Source organism: Corella eumyota, chromosome 7 (assembly GCF_963082875.1).
Source record: "Corella eumyota chromosome 7, kaCorEumy4.1, whole genome shotgun sequence".
Classification (NCBI taxonomy): domain Eukaryota; kingdom Metazoa; phylum Chordata; class Ascidiacea; order Phlebobranchia; family Corellidae; genus Corella; species Corella eumyota.
The window spans coordinates 1714927-1738049 of record NC_137496.1 but is presented as its reverse complement, the minus strand read 5'-3'; the positions used below and the strand labels follow the sequence as shown (position 1 = coordinate 1738049).

Below are 23123 nucleotides of genomic sequence, written 5' to 3'. Positions count from 1 at the left end.
TATATATATTATACTGCCAAAATTATTTGTTAAACATTGAATTATGTTAAATAGCTTAGCCTATACTGTTAGTTGTTTATTTTTTATTAACTTATGTGTAATACCTTTAAATTAAAAACTAGCTAAGCCATTTTCCAATTTAACTAAGCCTACTTTAGGTTGGGCTAAGCTATAAGGTTACCTTGATATATAAAAGGTTAACAGATTATAAAAATCTCAATTATAATTAATTGGTTGGTGTAGGTAATTTCACTATTAGTACTAAAATGCATTCAATTTTTTGTTATTTTAAAATTTAAACTTTTTAAATTAAATTGTTAAATTAACATGCAATATTTTTTTATTATAGACTTTTACAAAGCTTAGTGAAAGATAAAATAAATTAAAATGTCTTGTGATGGAGATGAAGTGAATGGAATGCAAACTACGGATTCAGTTCGAAAACATATTCAACGCCAAGTCAACTGTCTCTCCGATGACAGTAAAATCACAAGAAAACGAGGTTTGATTGATCTTCGCAAAGAAACTATCGCCAAGCGGTTAGGAGGAACTTTACTTCAGGATCTTGCAACTGATTTATTAAAACCAACATTAAAATGTTTGTCTGATTCGTCGGAGATAAACCGAGAGCTTGCTGTCATGTTTATTGCCGACTACATCTCAGTCATTCCATCGCCCGATGATATTCTGGTTTATCTTATCCCGACAATTGTTCAGAGATTAGGACAACAGGAGATCACCGAGCCATCTGAGGAATTGCGGCAACAAATTTTAGACAATCTTGTTGCACCTTCTTTAGAGTTATGTGGAAAAAACATTGCTCCATATCTGGATGAGATGATTCAGATTTTGCAACGAACAATAATCGATCCATTTGCAGAAGTAAGAAAGTCAAGTTGCAGGATTGCTGGAAATTTAGCTAAAACTATCCCTCAGCATTTCCATATGCAATCTGAGACTCTTATCAAACCTTTAATGATGTCAATTACTCACCAGCACTCAAAAGTAAAAGAATATGTTTTTTAAGTGCATTATAAGTATAAAAAACGTTAAAAAATTTGTTGTATTGATATCTATAGTTAAGTTAAAACACACTCTGTTTATTGACTTATGTTTAATAATATTAAAGGTTAGAATAGCAGTAATTGAAGCAACAGCAGATGTGATTCAGTATGGAAACGGGAAGAGTGTGGACGATGTAATCTCCCACCTTGCTCAAAGGTTTTTTGATCCTTCAGCACAAGTGAGCAAATAAAAACTTTAAAACTAATTTTAAGTGTAGTCAAAAAACAAAATATATCATTTTGTATGCTTTTATTAGGTTAGAATGTGTGCTACAAAGATGATTGGAAGGTGGTTATTGGAGTTGCCAGATCGATATTCATTCTTTTACAAGTTTATTCCTCTTATACTTACAAGCTTCAATGATGAAATGCCTGACATAAGGTAACTAATGCCGGCAGCGTGGTGTAGTGGTAAGAACACTTGCTACACCACACATGAGGTCGTGGGTTCAATTCCCACTGATCTCATGCTGTAGCGCCCTTGAGTAAGGCGCTATAAACGGTATAAACTCTTGCTGAGCCAGCACTTAATCAGCAGCATAATTACCGGGCAATTATAGTCTCTATAATATCCCAAACTGCCACAGGCAACTCGAGACTGGGTCGGAGTAACTTATGTTACTCTATGTTTAAGTCGCGCATTCGACTTTCCCACATCGAGGATAAAGATATATACAAAAAAAAAAAAAAAAAAAAAAAAATGAAATCATAAATTTTGTCTCCTAAAATTTTGAATTTTTAGTCAATTTAATTTGATATTTTTAACAGAAAAGAAGCAAGAATGTTGTGGCACAAAGCTGGTATACTTTACCAAGAAGAGAATGAAAAAGATTTGAAAGATAAACTAGATTTCCAGCAACCGCTACCAGAACTTTATCCTGCAAATGGTTGGTTTTTTACATATTGATGATTGAATTGTAATACTTTATTGATTGTTATTTTGTGTGGTTTAAAAGGCTAAAACCATAATTTTATTGATTTTTGATTGTGTTTGACTGCATTTGAAATTTAAAATTAAATGTCAGTAGCAGAATGGATTAATTGATAACCTAATCAAATCCATTTTCAGTTGTCATATCGATATTATATATAAATCAATTTTAAATGTTTTTAATACCACACATTTTAAACAATTTTATAAAAAAAAAACAAGCCGGCCATATTTTTTACACTTGAGTACACCACATTATTAATTATTCATAATATCTCTTTATCTAAGTGGAAAGACCCTGTCTAGGATGTCGAGAACTAGTCCAACGTAACCTCAGCAAATTAATGTCGGCCATCATTAAAGAATTAGGAGATTGGATTTCTGAAACTCGAATTAAAACAGCTCAACTTTTGTACGAGTTATTGCTGAATGCTGAAGAGTATACTACACAACATTTGCAGCCTTTGAATCAGGCTTTATTAAGAGCTTGTGGTGATGACCAACCTCTTGTAATAAATAGTGTAAGTGTAGTTTTTTCTTTATGTAAAGCTTAGATATTAAAGTTTAGCGTGCCTAGTAGTTTACCCGCTCTTTGCTTATTTACATTTGCTTGTTTTGATTTACCTGTGCAACACAACTGTCATTGTTTTAAACATAAATTGTTTATTAGACTTCATTATTTGTTTAAATTTCAGGCATTGAAATCTTGTAACTTGATCGGTGCATTTGTTCAACCAGAAGTTTTTTGCAAAATCATTTTACCATCAGTTCAACTTAATTCCGGATCACCTGTGCCTTTGAGGGTAAAACTAAAAATTATAAAAACCAAGAATTTTGAAAATGTTTTTGTTTACAAATTTACTAAAAAGTGTTATTAATTTTTTAGATAATTGCATCAACATTGCAAGGTTGTAGTGATAAAATATTGGGAGAAAATCTGAATGATGTCATTAAAGTTTTAACCGATCCAGAAGTGTGTCAAGTTTCTGAGAAGGTATGCTAAAATTTTAACTACATTAAGTTTCAAAACATATCATAAAAATAAACCTAAAAATTTAACTTAAAAACTGTCAAATTAATACTGAACTTTATTATCTAAAAAGTAAAGATAAAATATTTATGTTTCTGCAGAGTGAGTATCATATTGCCTTACTTGATTGTGTGTCTTCCATCACACAAGTATGTAGTGAACGAGTTGATTCTGTAAGCTTGGATTTGTTTACTGTGGTTGTAACAGTTCTAGCTTTAAGCAATGATGAAGACGTACAAGCAAGGGTGAATAAAATACATTTTTGTTGTATAAAAGTAACAGTATTTTATTTATTGATTTTTAATATGTCATGCTCTTAATTTGTCAAATTAATTCTGGCATTTTTAACATATGGTCAAATTAATAACTAATTTATAATAAAAGCTGTTCTATTGCTATTACAGTGTGATACATGCTTACAAGATATTGCAAATATACTGGAGATTGAACCTCAAGAATTATATTCTCGACATACAAAACAAGTTCTTAATTCGATGAAATCAACTTATGAGGATTGGACTAATCACTCAGTTGAGCAACTTATATTTGAGGCCCTGCTTTCCAGATGTGGTAAATTAATTTAAAAAAAGTTTCTAAATTTTGTAGAGGTTTTATCTTTTTTGTATTTAGTAATTTGTTTGTGATATTGTAGGTAGTGTAGTGGGTGAAGTATTGGCAGAAGTTATGCCAATGCTTGAAGCGAATTTAAGAAAAGAAAAAGATCCCGAATTAAAACTTCGATTCTTCACTTTGCTTTCTAAATTACTGATGAATGCAAATCAGACTTTTGATTCAAAAAGGTAAATCTATTTTAAAATGATATAGTTAAATTTACCAACTTTTAATGTAATTTCGTTCTAATTTGAAAGTAAATTATAAACTACATTTTCTAAATTTTTTTGTTCGAAATTAAAGAGACTTTTCTTCAACCCATGTTGAAACCATGATCTCAAAAATGATATCACCAAATTTAACTTGGAAAGCTGGTCGAACATGGGGAGCTGTGAGAACAATCGCCATGGCAACGTTGTGGGCACTGTTGCGTAGTGGATTGGTTGACACACAAACAGCTTGTAATTTGTTCCCAGTCTTGCTTCCTCAGTTAAAAACAACTTTGGAAGATGATGCAAAATCAACGAGACTCACAACTGCTAAAGTGTTAACTAGGTATTAAAGCAAATATGAAGATGTGAAAGTATATTTAAAAATGATTTTTCTCTTTAATTTATTAATACTAAATTAATAGAGTTTTTTGGGCTTGATTTTAAATATGTAATTCACTTTGTTTTTGAAATATTTTTGGCTTGATTTTATTGCCTTTTTTCTTACATCTTTATTTTTTTTAGATTATTGAATATTTGTGGAACAAGTTTGAGTACAGATGATGTTTTGCATCAGTTTTATTTGGATTTGTTGAAACGAATGGATGATTCAAGCGACGAAATTCGAGTTGCAATAACTAAAACTTGGTCCCAATATTTTAAAGTGAGTGTTCTATTTTAAAAGGGCCCTAAAGAAGCAATTGCTGGTACTTTATTCCTTGTTTAAATATTAAACTTTTTTACTAAAAAATATTGTTATGCAGTGTTTTAAAGGCAAGTATGATGAGAGTTTGTATAGAGCCCACTTAGAAGCCATGTATGGTGGATTGTTGGTTCATATGGACGATCCAGACACCAATGTACAACTTGCAGTGTTGGGTAAGAACAATTTGTTATATTTCCTTTAGTTAAGCCAACCTCTGTTTTATTGTTACAACTTGTACTTTCCCAAAGTAATCTGCCCATGAACATACATTATTGTTAGCTTAACTTTGCATAGATGTAACATCTATATTTTTGTTGGTAACTGTAGGAAACATAATGTTTTTATCTTGTAAGGCTTCATATAGTAGGTGATAAAGGAGCCTGTTTTAAGTATCATGATTAAAAAATGACAAAAAGTTCGCAATATGCGAATATTTGTTGTTTTCCGGTGATGGTATATTTATCAAATATTATAACACGCTTATAACATTAGCTGTTGGCAAAATAAACATACCTCTTTATTCACTTTATCTAATTAGTTTGTTTATTGTTTCAACAGAGGTGCTAAAATGTGGTGGCCAACTATCTCCACCAATATTGATACAAGAAGTCAATAAAGTTAAACATAAACATAGAACAACAGCCTACTGTGACCAATTAGCTGATTATATCTCAAACTTTGCAAAATCTAATTGAAGATCTTATCTATAAAGATCTTATACTCTACCTGATTTATTCAAAATTTTGGACTACTGGTTTTACTGTGTTTTGTTTTTTACTTTTTGCTAATTTAATTTTTCATGGTTTTAATTTTAAAATGATAAATTAGCTGTTAAGATTGTTTTTTAGTTGGCTTTTTGCTGCTTTTGTCATGTAATCATTAGTTCAATTTTTGTATTAAAAAAACTTTGTAAAAATCTTTATTTGCTGTTAGCTCAAGCTATTGCCACAATTTCAGCGTTGACCTTTTTGGCATTCTTCTTGTTTGAATCTGAGATAGGGAGTTCGATCCTGGCTGACAACCTCAGGCAAATTTTTCTCTGATAAAACTTCATAAACTTTTTTAAGTATCTTGTTATTAGGTGATTGAAATTTAGATTAATATGACATTTAGTAATATTAATATGACCTAGAGTAATATTTATATCATAACATGTTATAAATCCCTAATCTTTAGTTGTCTTTGGCACTTTTTGATGTTATTATTTATAATTTTCAAATGATAAATCTTCCGATTAATTTCGAACACCTTAAGGGTCCTACTTTAGTCTGCTTTTATGTGTAAGCAGTGGGGATCGAACTAGAGGACCTCATGTAGTAAAATCGGTATTATTAATACGCTCTTAACGCATTTTAAAATACGTATTAATAATATTGACAGGATGTTATTGTGACTCAGTTGGTCTGGAAATTTTTTTATTTATTGCTTTGCTCTTGTTAATCTATGTATAAAAAACCATTGCTATAAATTGCAACGTAAGACAATTGGGTAACAATCAAGTTAGCAACAGCCCTTATTGCGACACAAATAAGTCACGCGACCGCCGCGAATTATCGTACGATTATGACAAGACAAGAAATAACTTTCTCAATACTGCAATACAACAGAATTGCTTAGTTTATCGATTATTGTCACTGCTTGGTGAGCTTGCATTGAATCAGGCTTTTACTAAACAGGCAGGCAAATCTGTTATAAAAAATATTTGTAAAAAAGAAAGTTAATCAAAAAATTCGCTTGTCAAAGTTAATCAATAACTAACATACATCAAAAACCGGAAGTAATTTCATTTTTCGTTCTTTAAAAAGTTGAAGTTGTTAGTCTGTTAGTGCGCAATTATTTTGCCAGTTAATCGTTAATTGAATGTGCAAATAAATCGTATCAATTGGTGTCTAATTCAAATAAGGTAATTTTTAACATTCAAAACAAAGTCCAAAATATAACTTCAGTCAAGTCAACACTTTATTACTTTAAATATCATGCAAAGCTTTTAAAAAGCATCAGATTAAGTAGTTGTTGGGTTGGTTCTCTTATTAATATAGCTTTTATTTTACAGGCGTTATATATTTAATTTTAAACCTAAAATAAATTATGAAATTTTTGCTGGTCGCATCTTTACTTCTAGTTGCTTTTGCAACATTCACAAACGGACAAATTGCTTATAAGGATTGTGGCTCTGTAGTTGGCCAAATTTTAAGTGTAAATGTTTCTGGCTGTGCTTCTAGTCCTTGTAACTTGAAAAAAGGTAACAGCTACACTGTTATGGTTGCTTTTGCATCACAAGAGCAAACTGATACTGCCGAGGCTGAAGTATATGGAATCATCTCTGGCATAAGTGTTCCTTTTCCAATTGATCATCCAGATGCATGTGACGGTTCTAGCGGTCTGAAATGTCCTCTCAGCAAGGGCCAGAAGTATCAATATATATCCACCTTAGCTGTCAAGGAAGCATACCCTGATGTTAAGGTCATTGTAAAATGGCAACTTACAGATAAGAAAGATAGTGGCAATGTAATCTTCTGTTTCGAAACACCAGTTGCAGTTGTTGGTTAAAAATAAAAATGTTTTGATTTTGCAAAAAGAATGATTTACATTATATCTTTTCATAATTGTAGCAGTTAATATTTAAATGATCATACATTCTTATTATTGTTAAATTTTTCAATTCAATAAAAATCTTGTATTCATATGACTGTGAATGTGTGAAAATTCAACATTATATTTCTTGTTTTTTGAACTCCATCACTAATATAATAAAAATAATATTCTAAAGGCATCTTTGAATTCTGGTATTAAGTTAAGTCAAACAATTAGGACAGTACATTAGCCTAAAACTAATAGGTTTAAAGCACTAATCTATCTAATTTATGTCATATTTAATTTTTTTTATTCAAATCCTCCGAGGATAAAGCAATTTGAAATATTTTGCATGGTTCAATGACGTCAACCGTAAACAATGTGTTTGTGTACGTGCTGCGGTTTTTGTTGACAAAACTCTTCGATTTAACCACTTTTTCTGGGGTAAGTAAGACAATATATTGCTTAAAAGTGTTCTAAATTACTAGATTATTTTCTAAAGTAAGTTATATAATCAAAAAAAATGAATACCCGCGTTTCTTTTAGTTTTTTTTAACCAATATGTCTCAGATAAAAATTTAAATTTATTTCTCAATAGTTACAAACAATATCATCGTTTTGTTTTTAAACTTATATTTTAATTGTTGGTTTAACTAGATTTCACATAAAATTGAGACTAGTTTAATGGTTAGACTAGTTTTATCTTATCTTTAATCTGTTGGTTTAGGTATATTAGTGAGTCAAATGTTTTTAAGATTTTGGCAGAATGCATTATAACTAAGCTATTTTGTTGAAAAATATTACATCATATTTCTTCTACATGTTTTTAGAATTATTATGAGTCCTTGTGTTTTATATTCATAGACATAAAATATGGTAAATTGTATGAGGTTTATATTTCCTATCTTTAAAAGATGCCCATCTTATCGATTTTGCCAATGGGTTTCGAATTCCAATTACTCTAAACTGACGGACAAAAATCTTTATGAAATTTTTTCCTCGTCTATTGGAAAGAATTCTGTCTCTATTTCATCTGCAGTAAAAGAGCAACACGATCATGATGAAAGTTACCATAGGAATTTACATCCTAAAGTTGTGGTATGGCCAAACTCGGTATCTGATGTACAGAGCATTGCAAAAATTTGTAAAGAGCACAGAATAGCAATGGTGCCATTTGGTACAGGAACAGGGTTGGAAGGAGGAGTATGTTCTGTAGTTGACTCCGTTTGTGTTAACCTAACAAACATGGATAAAATTAGAAGTCTTAATCTCAAAGACTTTGATGTAAAAGTTGAACCAGGGGTCACAAGAAAGGGATTAAATTATGAGTTAAGGAACTCAGGTCTTTGGTTCCCTGTTGATCCTGGAGCTGATGCCTCATTATGTGGTATGGCAGCTACTGGAGCATCTGGAACCAATGCGGTGAGGTATGGCACCATGAAGCAAAACATTCTCAACCTCGAAGTGGTTTTGCCTGATGGTTCAATCCTTAACACGGGAGGTGAAAATCGGAGATGTACCAAAAGCTCTGCGGGTTACAATTTAACTGAGCTGTTTTTAGGTTCTGAGGGAACTTTGGGGTTCATAACAGCTGCTACATTAAAGTTACATGCAATGCCAGACACGTCTATAAGTGCAGTATGTTCTTTTTCTTCTGTTAATGATGCAGTGAGTGCTACAACTGAAATCATGCAGTGTGCCATTCCTATTGCTCGCATTGAGTTTCTAGACAGTGTTTCAATTGATGCTGCTAACAAGTTTAGTAAGTTGGATAACAAGGTGGCTCCAACTTTATTTCTGGAATTTCATGGAACTGAATCATCCACACAAGAGCAAGTATCTCTGGCAGGAGAAATATTAAAATCCAATGGAGGTTCTGGATTAAAATGGGCAGAAAAACAAGAAGATAAAAATAAATTGTGGCAGGCACGGCACGATGTTCTTTACGCGTTATTAGCGTTACGACCCGGGTCGAAAGCGATTTCTACTGACGTATGTGTACCAGTATCTCGTCTTTCTGAAGCTATAAATCACTCTGAAGAAACGTTAAAGAGTTTAGGAATAACGTATTCAATCTTAGGCCACGTGGGAGATGGTAACTTTCACTGTTTATTAGCAGTAGACTATGAAAGTCCAGAAGAAATTAATTCGGCAAAGATAGCTATTAACGCTATAGGAAAAAGGGCGATTGAATTGGAAGGCACTTGTACAGGCGAGCATGGGATTGGTATTGGTAAAAAATCACTATTAGTTAATGAATTGGGTGAAAATGGAATAAACGCCATGAAGTTAATCAAAAAATCGTTTGATCCTCTAAATATCATGAACCCAGGAAAAATTTTGTAAAATTAATTTAACGTTGATTTTGGGATCTTCTTCAAAATGTTATTAAATATTGCTTGCACTTTTCAGTTTTAAGATTTTTTGTAAATATTTATATGCAACTACTAACTTCATAATTTTATTTGTGTTTTAATTTATATTTAAATATGCACAAACGTGTATTGGCGCTCTAAAAGATGTTATTTACTTCATAGTAAAAAAAATAAACTAAAATTTGTTTTTGCTGTAAACTAATTAAAAAGGATTAGTTGAGGTTTGAAAGGTTATGTAGTTTCATAAATATGACTAAATTTATTTTAAAAATAAAGCGTAAATAATTTTTGATTCCTTAATTGCCAAAAATCAATTACTAATAACTTACTAGTTCATCGCTTTTGGCAGCGGTATCGGTTAACATGAATAATAGTAAAAACACAGTTGCTCATTTTCTAGAAAATCGGCCGATAAAACTATCGCATACGCATGAGCTAAACTGCTTGCGAAATTTGAATCAATTGTGGCTATTAAACGTAAACTAAGGTTATATTGTGATGTTCTTATCCTAGATGATAAAGATTATTCAGTCAAGTCATAAAGGTTCAAATACTGAGGGTTTGTATTTTCTAAATACACAAATTTGTTGAAATGGCTGCACTCTTCTATTTATCATACATGCACTTTAGTTTTAATATGCTACAGGCATTATTCTTTATTGGTATGTGGTATCATTTTAAAACCTATTCTATGTAGAAGAACGTAAATTAATGCTGATCATCTTAGATTTTAAAATACAACGATAAACACTTAAAGAAAGTTGTGGTAAAACTGTCAAAATTTTTTTTCTGAGAACCTTTGATAAATAAACAAATCATAATAGCTGCAAACATTTTATTGCAAAAAAGCACAGTCTTTCATTTAGCCAAAAAATCTACGATGCAAATATATATATATATAACATATTTATTTTTTATGTAATCAAGTCACTTTTTATACAACAGCAAAATACATTTTTTTTAAGTTTTTTGCATGCATCTGTAGTCTTTGTATGCCGACACTTTGGAAAAATCCATTTATGTAACATCCAGTGACGTATACTTTATGTCATTGTGGATTAATCATTTCATGATCAATCCTTGGTACGAGTTTATTCGGGTTTATCAAGGTCAAGACATTGCAATACAGCAGCTGCTTTATTCATGTAAGGTTTATGCGTTCGGACCGGTCAAGCAACCTTAAAGCAATTAAAGACGGTCTCACAAAACAATAAACTGCGCGATTTTATTAATCAACGACCACGTCGTCATTTGCCGCAGTAAAACGCCTCTAACCAGTTTACATGATGCCTGCAACACGATGTCAACGACCAACAAAAGGAACAAACCTAAACATTGATTATACTTATAAACTCGTACCTATTTTATTGCCCTTCTTCGTAAACATAATTATCTTATTTTTGGGTATAAAAGCCCATTGTTTTTACTGTTATAAAAAAAAAGACTCTTGCAAACAAACCTTACGTCAGACGCGTTCGTCTACCTTTGTGGTAGACGAACAACCACAGTTGTCGTTATTATGTTAGTTGAAACATTGTAGCTATAGCACGAATGTAGTTTTATTAATTAGTATTTCGACGCAGTTTTTACGTAGTTATTAAGTTATGCCCGTGTTATATCTTTCGTTGTACGTTAAATATAATATGTGAAACAATCAAATTACTTACGTTATATTTTTATAACTCAGACAAAAGTTTACTATTTATTATAATGCCAGATTTAACCAACAAACTTAAAATATTAAATAACTAAATTCAAATAGTCAGATTCATCATAAGACTTCAGTAATGAAGGCTATGGTAGAATCTGTGGTGACCCCAAATCAACAATAAACAAGTAACCTAACCAATAATCAATAAATAACTACATAAACAACAGTTTGAATTAAATAACCTCTACATCATCATCAAAGGGTTGAAAAGACCACCCTTTGTACAAAATTTTAAATAAATATTTTTTGCAGGAAAACAAAATTTTGAAATTAAAAAAAAAATTAACGTTTCAGTAGTGAAGTCTCCATTTTGAATAAAAATTGAACAAAAAAGCGTTAACTTACTTTGAAGGAAAATAAACATTAATATAACTTCAATTGTTAGGAAAATTTTTTAGCTAAATTGAATATTATTTAAAAATATATTTTTCAATTTTCATGCATTTTTATTGCAAGATTTTTTTAATTAACATGTATTTTTTAATGCGACAAATACTGACATTTTGTATCGTTTTCCTGTGAATCATCTTTCGTGTCAATTTTCACATAAGGACCACTTCGAACTGGGGTGCTTTTACACCCATGTTTTGGGATCCAAGTCATCTGATGTTTTTGTTTTAATCTTCTTCTTGCATTTGCAAACCAAGTCGAAATCTAAATTTGTTTTTTGTTATTTGTATTTCTCAAAACAACGATACAGTAAACTGGTGAGTCATCAACGCTAATTAGTCACATCCTTTTGGTTAGAATGTAGTAAAACTTTTTAATATAGTGGGAGAATATATACTTACATTTCGATAACAAATCTTACCTGGGTTAGTGTCATCTTAGCAATAATTGCCAGCATAATTTTTTCGTCCCTTGTTGGGTAGGGGTTGTGCTTATGGTCTTGTAGCCAATTTTTCAACATTTCTGAAGATTCCTTGTTAGGACCTCGCTTATACAAGTTAATTGGTTTGGGATGTTGATATTCATACGAAACACTTCTATCAAAACGACAAATTTTTTTTTGCTTTTTATTAAGAACATCTGAAGGAGATTTTTCTTTAAAAATTTGTGTTAAAATGGCGCTTAAAATAAGATTATAAATTTTAGTTTAAAATATACCTGTTGTAAGTTTCAGGGTTGTAATTAAACTTGGGTTCTGCACAACTTTCGTTTGTATAATACCCAGGTGAGTAATTTACATCCGGCGAAGTGCTGCTATATCCAGGTTGAATCCAATAATTATTGTCCCCTCCTACTTCAAAGTTACCTTCCTAAAAAATATGGCGGATATAAGTCAAAAATTTGATTTTTAATATTGCATTTAAAGTAGTTTTACGTTAAAGTCTTGTTGTTTACGTTAAAGTCTTGTTGCAAAATTTTGGTTAACAAATTTTTTTTTTTTTCTTGGATACAATTTAAAAAATGTTATTGAATATATTTAATATAATATCTATATTTGAGTGGGCGCAGCTAAGCCCTTTGACTAAACAAAATGTCGCGAATTGAATGCCGATTTGCCGAACGAATTATTAAAAGGAAGTGTTTTACTTATACTTTTTAAGGTTAGAAAAATTTTTTATAAAAATTAAAAAATGTTTAAAATTGCATTTAATTAAAAAAATATTTTTGTTTTTAGAAATAGAAAGCAAATTACCGATTTTTATTGTTAAACCCTACTTGCAACATAAAATGTTAAAATTAAAAAAAATATATATATTTTTATTTTATGTTTAGAATAAATTTATTACAATATAAAAAAAGTTTTTTTTTAGGTAAACGTTCTTATGCTATTTATGCAATAATGGATTGCAGGGAGAGTAGGCTGTAAATAAAAATACAAAATATGCGACATTAAACCCTTCTAATACTTTTATAATATTGGTAACATAAATTTGCAGAACTATTTGCGTTAACCACACTTTTATTAATAAAAAATACCAAATTAATTAGTTTTTTGTTAAAGCAACTTTAAGCATTATCTTATCAAAATTTCGATAACTTAAGTCCTTGAAAAAAACCTTACGGTTCTTTACGGTCTACGTCGAATTTTTTTATTACTTTTTACAATTCTTTTAAAGATGTATATATATTACAATTCTTCATCCCCTTAATATATACACCCGAACTTCATTTAAATTGCTTCTAAACTACATTTAAATTGCTTCTACTATAATGCTTATCATCACTTTACAAATGTAAACATTTAAAATATTACATATTTTTCTTGATCCATTAACAGCTCTAGCATCCTCGAGTTTATGGTCCCAAAGTTAAACTAACAGTGATCCAAACATTGTTCTTTATATTTTCACATTGTTTATAATATATAGCATTTAAACAGTCTTATAAGGTTTATACCTCAATACCACTTACATGCACTTTTGTATGTTTAAAACTATATGTTTATAATATCTCTACTATTATAAACATAACTTTTTTTACTGTTCTCTTTTTCATTACATTGACCAGCAAGTGAGGTTATTGGAGTAAATTTTGTGATGGATTCCTAGAAAGTGTGATGTGTTTTGTTCTGGTAGCCATTTTATTCAGTTCAAAAGGTCGTCGTTATATCTCGCCCGGAGAAAATATCTTAAAAATTTGATACTTACATAAGCAATGTTTTTGTCGTAAAAATTCGGAGTTACGTAACTTGAATTCTCGCACGTGTAGTAACTTGAGTGCATATTTAAGTTCACAAAGTTCAATCTAAGTGCAGACAACAAATACAATAAATAAATTAAAATCCATTACTATTGCGGCAAATTTAATTTATTTAATTTTTACTGTCTATTCTAATAATAAATAATTACAAAAACATATAATTTTATATAATTTTTTATTATTTTTTCGTCATAAATTTTTTTTATTTATTATTAATTAAACATTTTAATAAAAATTTCTGCATTTGACAAAAACATTTTTACATAAACTAACTTCATTATTATTTATTTTAATTAATTCCTTTTTTTTCTTTAGATTTTATATTATATTTTTTGTTACATAAGCTTTAAACCCTTTTTTCGTTACGGAAATTTTTTTAACTATTCGCGCAAAAAAACATGTAAAAGAAATAGAAAAAATCAAAGTAAAAAGTAGTTTATCGGGTTTGCTTTTAGAGGTTTTATGCTTAAATTTAATAAAAAAAAACGCATTAAAATTTCGGGTACATATATTTTTATATAATTTTATGGGCGCAATTTTCCAAACATTAAAGTCGGTTGGAAATAAAAAAGTTTTACAAAAAAATGTCACAATGTCAAATAATAAAATATCACACTGTCAAATAATCGTATTGTTTTGTATGTCTTTATTACGGTTTAGCTACATGTTAATTTATATTCTTAAACTAAGTTTCGTTTTATTTTTAACACATTTTTACACTAAAGCCACTATTTTTGACAAAAAATTAAAACAAATTTGTTATTTTTAACAATTACTTTCTAATAATAACACCTGGTCACAGACAGTGAGTGCATAGTGTTATTTTAGTCCAAAGATACAAATCTAAAACGATGTTCATCTTATCAGCAGAATAAACCGGTATACTTTTTATGCATGTTTGACTTTTGCTTATTTATTATGATATAGAATAGGATAAATGTAAAAATTAGGTTTTAAATTCCACAACAAATTATAAATTCATATTCTGTGTTGATTATTTTTGATAAAATTTTATATTTTGTCTTGATTAAGTATTTACAAAACAAGAAATTTAAAAGTTGCAAAATTTTAACAACAATCAATTATGTTAAATATGCTGCCGATGGCAAAAAACCTTTTTAGCTTAACGTTAAAAAACTCATTTTAAGTCACGGATGTTTGTAGCTTATGTAATATCATAATAAGCTTATCAGGTCAACTAGAGTTTTTGCTTTGAATCAGAGCTTCTATTTGTTTGATAACAATCTCATGCAATGTTATGTAGGTCCATATTAAGAAAGTCTGTGTTTAAAAAGTCTGAAGTTACGTAACCAATGTATAACAATACGTGGAAATATGTTTAATAGACTTTAAACTACAAACACTGTGGTTTAGCTAATTGCTTTAAGCGAAATGTGGCTGTAAAAGAATTCGCTTATAAAGAGCACCTGTGGTTCCAAAATGTAATCCTGATAAATTGGTTTGTGAATTTACAAAATCTGTTTTATTGAAAACTTCTACTTTTTGTTTTTTTGCATATTATCAGTAAGTTTATTAATCCGGCAGCGTGTTGTTGTGTACAAAACACTTGACTTGACTACAAGAGGTCTTTGGTTTAATTCAAACTGCTTTTCTGCTGTAATGCTCTTAAGTAAGGTGCTATAAACGGTGTTACCAAAACATTGTTATTTCCAAATATTAATTACATGACTTTATATTGTTTTAAAGTCATGTTTACTTATATTTTGTTACAAAAACTTATCAACTTGATTGCTGTAAATTTATTATAGTTCTGTTTTAAAGTTTTGTTAGATTTTTGGGTTGCTGTTTTAAATATTTTGGAAACACTACTTATCGACTCTGAAAACAAACGTGTTAGCAATTCGATAATCGTTAAATAATTTCTAAACTTGATGAAAATATACAATAAAGCTCTCCAATTTTGCTTCGGGTCATTTTGTAAACATATGTAGTCATCTTTAAGTGAACTAGTTGGTACTTTGTAATGGAGGGTGCATTGTTTAAATGGGAGGGATATCTTACAGGTTGGAGTTTGCATTATTTCGTTTTGCAGAATGGCTCTCTTTCACACTACCAAACAAAGGTAACTTTGCAAAATAAAGCGTCTTTGTGTTATATTGAATTAATAATATTAAAGTACAGAGTATAAAATGATGCATAGCTGCATCCGCCCGCATGTAAATGAGCCTACTTCCCGCATCCGCGATTTTTTGTTAATGTTTAAATACGTCAACATACTACTTTTCTTCATAGTTTGGAATATTGGCGTTCCACAACTATCTGCATTCATAATTTAATACTATTCCATTAAGTGTACATGTCTTGCTAAAACTGTTAATTACTTTATATATATTTATTCGAAAAAAGGAAAATTTCAACAATGCAGACCCAGCAATAGACACCATAAACATGGGATTATGTGAAATAATAGTTGACCGAAACACGCTTTTACAATTTGAACTCAAAATAGCTGCTGACTCTAAAATTTTGTATTTGAAAACTGAGAAACCTGAAGAGCGCGCCACTTGGATAAGAGCATTGGGTAAACACATTTCTTTTTTCTATATTATTTCGTCCTCCATTTGGAAAGGTTAACTTATAGAGTACTATCAGTTGCCCTGACTTAATCTTGTGTTGTCTTTGGCAGTTTAACTTATTATAAATTAAAAATGCCTGATGTTTAAGCTGCTGAATAAGGGTTGACTTAGCAGAAGTTTATACCATTTAAAGTGCCTTATTCAAGAGCGCTACATAATGAGAGAGGTAGAAATCCAACCCAGGACCTCGCCACATGTTCTGCCCACTACACCACGCTTATTTGTAAAATATTTTGTACTATTTGATTATTGCTTGTGTTGAAATCATACATTTGTGTTTAGGTTCGGCAAAGGCGTGTTTGCTTGGCTCTTTAACGCAAGGTCTGATACCTGATGAACCAATTAATGAAAACCACCTAGTACCAAATGGTCATTCGGATTTACCAGAACCTAGTGAAGACCAAATATCGGATGAGGAATCTTCAAGCGAAAGTGATAATTACAATTCAGCACAGGAAGAAGAAGATAAAAATGCAACACATAGTGGGAACACTGATAATGGTAGGTTTTTTTTTTAATTATATTAGCCTATCATATTTCAAAAACTTTAAGTTTAAAGAAAACTTATATTTCTTGATACACATTAAATGGTATTATTTTGTACCAGGTTTATTTATATATTTAAAAAAAGGGTTTATTTTTTAACACTGAAAACCTTATATATTACGGTATGGCATCAGTGATTACTAAAATTGAGATCTACTGTAGCTTTTCAAAGTTGCACAAATATAATTTGCTGCCTTTGTTGCATGATTACTGTTTAGTTGTATAAAGAATTTAGAAATGTATTTATTTTTTTTTATTTTTTAGAACAAAGTTTAAATTCAAGTGGCTTACCCAAACTTGATGCGGAGTTTATGTCTAAATGTGATAGAGTAAAAAAAAATGTAAGTTAAATATAGCCTAATGTGTCAAAAGTTTAAATTTAATAATATTAATTATCATCAATAAAACTTTATTAATTATTAGATTAGCACATTGCAACAGGATATGCAAACCAACAACAGCAGCTTAACAAATGAGGGGTTTTACAATTCATTGGATACCGTTGACGATTCTCTACAGGACCTATTAGGCGTTGTTCAAGCACTAAAATCTAACGCTATGTTACATATTACTCAGCCAGAGAAAAACATAACCAATAGTGTAGAAAAACAGAGTGATATAAATGCTTCGGAAAACATTACAGACTTATTAAGAAATACTGCAACTTTCTTCAAGACTCGTAGTACAACATTTGCAAATGTAAATGAGCAAACAGTTTATAATCAAGGTGAGGGTCTAATACCAGTGACCACTTTATTGGAAGCCTGTATTTGCTACCATGATTTTTTTGATCGGTTTGGAGGAACAGTTTTGTCACCGCTCAAAAGTGACCTGGTTGGAAATATTAACAAAATAAGAAAAGTTGTGGAGACTGACCCAGACAAATTGATTTATTTACAGGTACAACATAACTTATGAAATTTTGAATTTGTGTGTTAATATTTTATAAATTTGTTTAAAATTTCTTTTTTTTTTAAGGATCTTATATCTTATGAATTGCGATTAAACCAAAACACTGGCCCAGACACGGCGACCCAGGCTTTATTATGGATGACAAGAGGACTTCGTGTGATGGGAAACTTTATTCATTATCTCTTGTCTGATGACAGTTCAACAAAGAAAGTAACTGCAACATCGTTTGTGGAATCTTATTCAAAATTTCTAGCCAAACACCACAACTGGATGGTGCAGCGATTATTCAAGTATGTGTTTATGTATGTTAAAAATGTATTAAAAACTTGGGTTTTTTTTTTTATTAAATTTTGTAATTGGTTTCAATAAGTACACATCCAGCATTAATATTACATGGTTAAAATAGTTTTTTTTTAATTAAATTAAAATCATTGATTATTAATAAATAGTAAACTACAATAACTTAAACAAATCTATGACCAAAGCCTTTATAATTTATATTTTTTATTTAAACCAACGGTATATTAATAAAAATTAAATATAACTTGAGACTATTTGTCACTAAACTTTTTGTTAAAACGTTGTTGTCATATGGCCTATATAAATATTGATATATGTCAGATGGTATCACTATGATCTATTGTTTATTGAAATTAGTATTTACTTTTGTTTTTTCATAAAGATATCTAAGAAAAATTTTATTTGTAAATTTAAAAAAATTGTAATGATGTTAAGCTTGCAAATTGCATAACTTTGGAGTTTAATGTTAGTTATCATATTACCAATGGTTTAAATTTTACTATTTTATTTTTTACAATATCACAAATACTGTTTTATAGAGTTGGAATGAAGATGCTACCAACCTATGATGCCTTTGTAGAATGTATGACAGAAAAGGAGGATTGGGAAAAAATGGAGTCGGAAAAAGAGATTATTTATGAGAAAGTTCATAATGATGGTTTGAGGTATGGTGATAGCATGATTGAATTAACAGAAAATATTTGCAAACTCTTCAAACCCCTTAATATGGAGGTGTAGAACTATTTCTAATGTGAGAAACTAGTTTTTATTTCCTTCTTCATTCATTTTAACAAACTTTGAACTATCTAGTATATTTTATTGTAGCTGTTACATCTTTTTTAAGTATTATAGTATTATAGTGACTTGGTTTATTTTAAAGTTAAATTGTATTTGAAATTCAGGTCTTGTATTTATGTATAAATATCATGTTATAATCATATGCAATTTATCACCGTATCACTTAGATTTGTAGTACATTTTATAGTTATTATTGTTGTAGCTTATAGCTACTTAGTAACACTTATTTTTTATTAATTTGCAATTTTTTATTAATTTATGAATGGCAGTAATGTTTTTAGTGATTTACTTGAAGATTTTTATAAGATCGTGTAAAGTGTGTATTGGATGTTAATTATGTTAGTATAAGTTTCATTTATAATAACAAAGCATAAGAATAAAGTTTAATTCTTAATTAAGTAGTGTTCTCTTTTGCAAAATTGTTTTTTCAATTTTTCCGATACATAGGTCGTTTCGCGATAACAGTCTATGAGTCTATCTATTGACATTACCATTAACATCTTCGCTATCTTTTCTCCTTTGCCAAGTGAAGAGTAATATTGGGGTAAGTTTTACTTGGGGAGATCTTGTTCTTGGCGGGGAATTTAAAAACGTCTGGAAAAATAATTTTGCTGTTAAAATTTAAAGCATTTCTAGTTTTTTACTACTCCATTTGTTACAACACGTTTAAAATCCCCTGCCGAAGTTGTCAAATATAATCAAAAGAAGATGGCTCTGTTACGTCATACATGAGGATGTAAGCATCCACGAATCTCACCCCAATCGCGTCCATGTCCCACTCCTGGATCGAATCTTTGGGATGTTGTGGATAAAACCAAAATCTTTAAAAACAACGTTAACTATTTCGCCATAGAATAAAGCTTCTTTAGTGTAGTTAACGTAAGTCATACAAGTGGTGGAAGGACAGCGGGATTTTATCTTTTCGTTGTTGTTTTTTTCAGAACCATAATTCTTGTTTTTAAGGAAAAGATGTTGTTTAAAACGATGAATAAATGCAGTTTTACCGACGTTAGTCTTTCTTAACAAAGCAATCTTAATGACAGGATTAATTTTCTGCTAATTATCAAATAACGACCAATTGTTATCCATAACTTAAATTAACTTACCATAACTTACCGTATTATTAATAAATAAAACTATTTTTTGGTAGTGTGGTAAACCGGTCATGGCATCGGTCTACGAGCCAAAATGTTTCGGGTTCGACCCCCACCAATGCCACACTTTTCGCCCTTGAGTCCGGCGTTCACGGATAGCTCAGACACGTCCCAAACCGCACACCCTTACCCGATAAAAATATCAAAAACCTATCCCCTAATATAAAAAAAATAATTAAAACTATTTTTTGAATTGCATTTACAACTTATTTGGCTTTACCGTTAAAAAGCGGTCGTGCCTTTTTTTGCGAACGTCTACAATTACTATTTCTGTAAAAAAAATTCAACAGTGTGACGTCATATATCGTCAAAAATATTTTATTAGACCCAACTTTTTTAGTTTATCAGCAAACGCAAAACTAAACGTTTTTTTCTTGGGAATTTAATATTATCAGCGCCATTTTACATTCCCGGATGTTATCGAACAGGCACGACCTTCAGTTATTCAATTTTTTGATTTTGTGATGTAAAAAATAACGTTAAACTTAATTAAGATGAATAAAAAACTTGATTTTAAGATTTATATTTAAAAAATAAGAATATAGATGTGTTGAAACACTAACAAACGTTGGATTTTGATTTTTAAATTTCAGAAAAAAAGAATAATATAATTTACTATTACTAAACTAGGTTTGTTATAAAGCATAGGAACTTAAAATTTTCCATTAAGCGAGGCGCGAGGAATGTGACGTCATAATTAGTGCGCCTCCCCGAAAAATTCCTTTACCACGTGATCCCGGGTTATTGCAACGTTTCAATTAAGTTAAAACGCGCTAAAACTGAACAGAGAGTTTGTTACCAAATAAGGTCATAAAATGCAGCTGGATCCAGCTTTAACGTCGCATTCTTATCCAATTAAGCGAGAGAATGTAAACTCGGGTTGTTGCATCATAATCAGAGATGTCTAGCGAACGCGTGTAAGGTCACGTGACTTAGTGTTTCGTGGCAAATTTGAATTGAAATCGGAATTCTAGTTCTTTCCAGATTGACTTTCGAGGTGAGTAGGCGTGTTTTTGTTAGTGGTCTATATTTAAAATTTTTAAAGTATATCGTTAATAGTGGTGAAGTGTGGTATACAAAAGCAGTTATTAATTAAATAAATTAACTTTTTATTACTTAAGTTAACAAATATTATAAGTTTAAAATGTTTTAATTTTTTTTAGAAAAGTTGGTGTAATAGAACTCGCTCCTGTGAGACATCTTGCAGCCAAGTTTTTAGGTTAACTTTTATTTAGTAATATAAAAAATATTTTTATTAAAACTAAAATATCTCAAAATCATTTTAAAATGGTCATAAAAAATTGCAAACCAAATTAAATATTGGTTTGAAGTTATCATACATAACAATAAAATATTTTCTTGTATATATAATTTAAATTAAAAACTCATGAACATTATTAAACCTGTGTTGATGCGCAGGTACTTCCACAAAGTAGTTTACAGAGGTATTTAAACTTTAAAATAATCGTAAATTTGCCATAAAAGTAAATTATTTGGCACACGAATTTAAAAAATGACATAATTTAAAATTTTGGCATGAAGAATATAAAAAAATTGAATATATTAACAACATTTGGCACAAAAATGGACATAATTTAATACTATTGGCACAAAGAAATAAAAATTGGCATAACTTAACTTTCTGGCACATTTTGACATATCATAAAACAAATATTTGAAAAAAATAGTAGGGTTTAGTGTCAATTACTATTTACTAAACAATATTTTATATGTAGAAGAAAAATGAATTATATTTGGCTTATTGGAGGAAAAAGATAATGGAGGAATGGAAAATGGATGGAATCAATATAAGTCTCCTTTGCAACTAGCAAAGGGGAAGTTAAGCTATAAAAAAAACTCAGGACCCGAAGACAACTTCGAAATGGATTGGATCATTTTACAAACTCAAAAAAAAGTCTCAGGACCTTGTGTTTAATGTTAAGATGAGGTCTGTAGGGCTGTAGGTTTTCACGTGCCTGTTTTTTATATGTACTGCATAAACAAGCGCTTTAAAAGTTTTCACGGATTAAAAGTTTGTAGTATCACGTGTCTGCTTTTTAATTTGTGACTGTTAATCAACTCATAATTTTGCGCTTTAAAAGTAGTATAGTTGACACAGTCCCAATGTGTTTAGGTTTTTGTGTGTAATCATAATTATATTAAACAGGACTGTTTAATGGTTTTTTAAAAGTGTGGCCTATAAAAGTTTTTGGCTTTGTAGAATTTATTTTAGAATAAGGTTTTTATAAAACTAGGCTAAGTGTGTGTTATGTGTATTTTATGCAAAAGAACTTAAAAAAGTCTCAGGACCTCGCTTCAACTTGACGAACTCAAAAAATAGTCTCAGGACCTCACTCAACAAAAGGTGGGCTGTAGGGCTGTAGGTTTTCACGGGTTAAAAGTTTATAGTATCACGTGTGCTTTTTTATTTTGACTGGTAACAACTCATAATTTTGCGCCCTAAAAGTAGTATAGTTGACACAGGCCCAATGTGTTTAGGTTTCTGTGTGTTCATAATTATATTAAACGGGACTGTTTAATGTTTTTTAAAAGTGTGGCCTATAAAAGTTTTGCGCAAGTAAAAGATAAATATATTTACATATATAGAAAGATAGATTTTTAAAAACTAGGCCTATGTGTGGTTTATAATACTTAAGTGTGTATTTTATGCAATTCACTATTTTTTCGCCCTATGTTATATTTAAGTGTGTGTATGGGTTGGAACCCACCATAAATTAGTTAATTTTGTGGGCGGAGCCCAATGTAAAGCAATATTAAATTTTGTGGATGGAAATCCGAATAAAAAAAGTTATAAATTTTGTGGACGGAGTCCAAAACAGCATAAACAGTACACACTAGTTTAAACATGCAGAAAAAAACACAAATTTTTCCAATTTCTCTCTTTTATTTTTTGCAGGCTTTTCTTATTTTCTTCTGCTTTTAAACCTAGTATTT

General features: G+C 30.1%; 5 protein-coding genes across 7 annotated transcripts; 4 read left to right on the top strand and 1 right to left on the bottom strand.

Annotated features, from left to right (window-relative positions):
• Positions 1–355: 355 nt before the first annotated feature.
• On the top strand, positions 356–5456 carry LOC145758978 (dynein axonemal assembly factor 5-like). The gene is made up of 14 exons (XM_082572689.1): positions 356–1005; positions 1130–1243; positions 1322–1446; positions 1833–1951; positions 2284–2516; positions 2691–2798; positions 2882–2989; positions 3127–3270; positions 3430–3595; positions 3678–3825; positions 3941–4192; positions 4372–4510; positions 4611–4725; positions 5111–5456. Exons 1-14 carry the CDS (start codon positions 388–390, stop codon positions 5245–5247), a joined length of 2526 nt encoding a protein of 841 aa, XP_082428815.1. The 5' UTR covers positions 356–387; the 3' UTR covers positions 5248–5456.
• A 1128-nt stretch (positions 5457–6584) lies between these two features.
• On the top strand, positions 6585–7325 carry LOC145759423 (NPC intracellular cholesterol transporter 2-like). The gene has a single exon (XM_082573256.1). The coding sequence runs from the start codon at positions 6641–6643 to the stop codon at positions 7100–7102; it is 462 nt and encodes a 153-aa protein (XP_082429382.1). The 5' UTR covers positions 6585–6640; the 3' UTR covers positions 7103–7325.
• Positions 7326–7873: 548 nt separating this feature from the next.
• On the top strand, positions 7874–9691 carry LOC145759365 (D-lactate dehydrogenase, mitochondrial-like). Its single transcript, XM_082573178.1, has one exon. It carries the CDS (start codon positions 8000–8002, stop codon positions 9470–9472), a length of 1473 nt encoding a protein of 490 aa, XP_082429304.1. The 5' UTR covers positions 7874–7999; the 3' UTR covers positions 9473–9691.
• Positions 9692–10319: 628 nt separating this feature from the next.
• On the bottom strand, positions 10320–14004 carry LOC145759411 (iroquois-class homeodomain protein irx-2-like). 3 transcript variants are annotated; one of them, XM_082573238.1, is made up of 5 exons: positions 13810–14004; positions 12320–12471; positions 12024–12195; positions 11713–11866; positions 10320–10829 (listed from the first exon to the last, which is right to left on the bottom strand). In XM_082573238.1, the coding sequence occupies exons 1-5, from the start codon at positions 13882–13884 to the stop codon at positions 10702–10704; spliced, it is 681 nt and encodes a 226-aa protein (XP_082429364.1). In that variant the 5' UTR covers positions 13885–14004; the 3' UTR covers positions 10320–10701. The 3 variants fall into 3 exon arrangements, with proteins under 3 accessions (XP_082429364.1, XP_082429363.1, XP_082429366.1); XM_082573237.1 differs by having other exon boundaries at positions 12024–12198; positions 13810–13995; XM_082573240.1 differs by lacking the exon at positions 13810–14004 and adding an exon at positions 13416–13743 and having other exon boundaries at positions 12024–12198.
• A 1466-nt stretch (positions 14005–15470) lies between these two features.
• Positions 15471–19402, top strand: LOC145759583 (pleckstrin homology domain-containing family A member 8-like). Its single transcript, XM_082573431.1, has 7 exons — positions 15471–15944; positions 16229–16403; positions 16741–16959; positions 17269–17345; positions 17428–17904; positions 17983–18206; positions 18756–19402. The coding sequence occupies exons 1-7, from the start codon at positions 15846–15848 to the stop codon at positions 18952–18954; spliced, it is 1470 nt and encodes a 489-aa protein (XP_082429557.1). The 5' UTR covers positions 15471–15845; the 3' UTR covers positions 18955–19402.
• The last annotated feature ends 3721 nt before the right edge of the window (positions 19403–23123 follow it).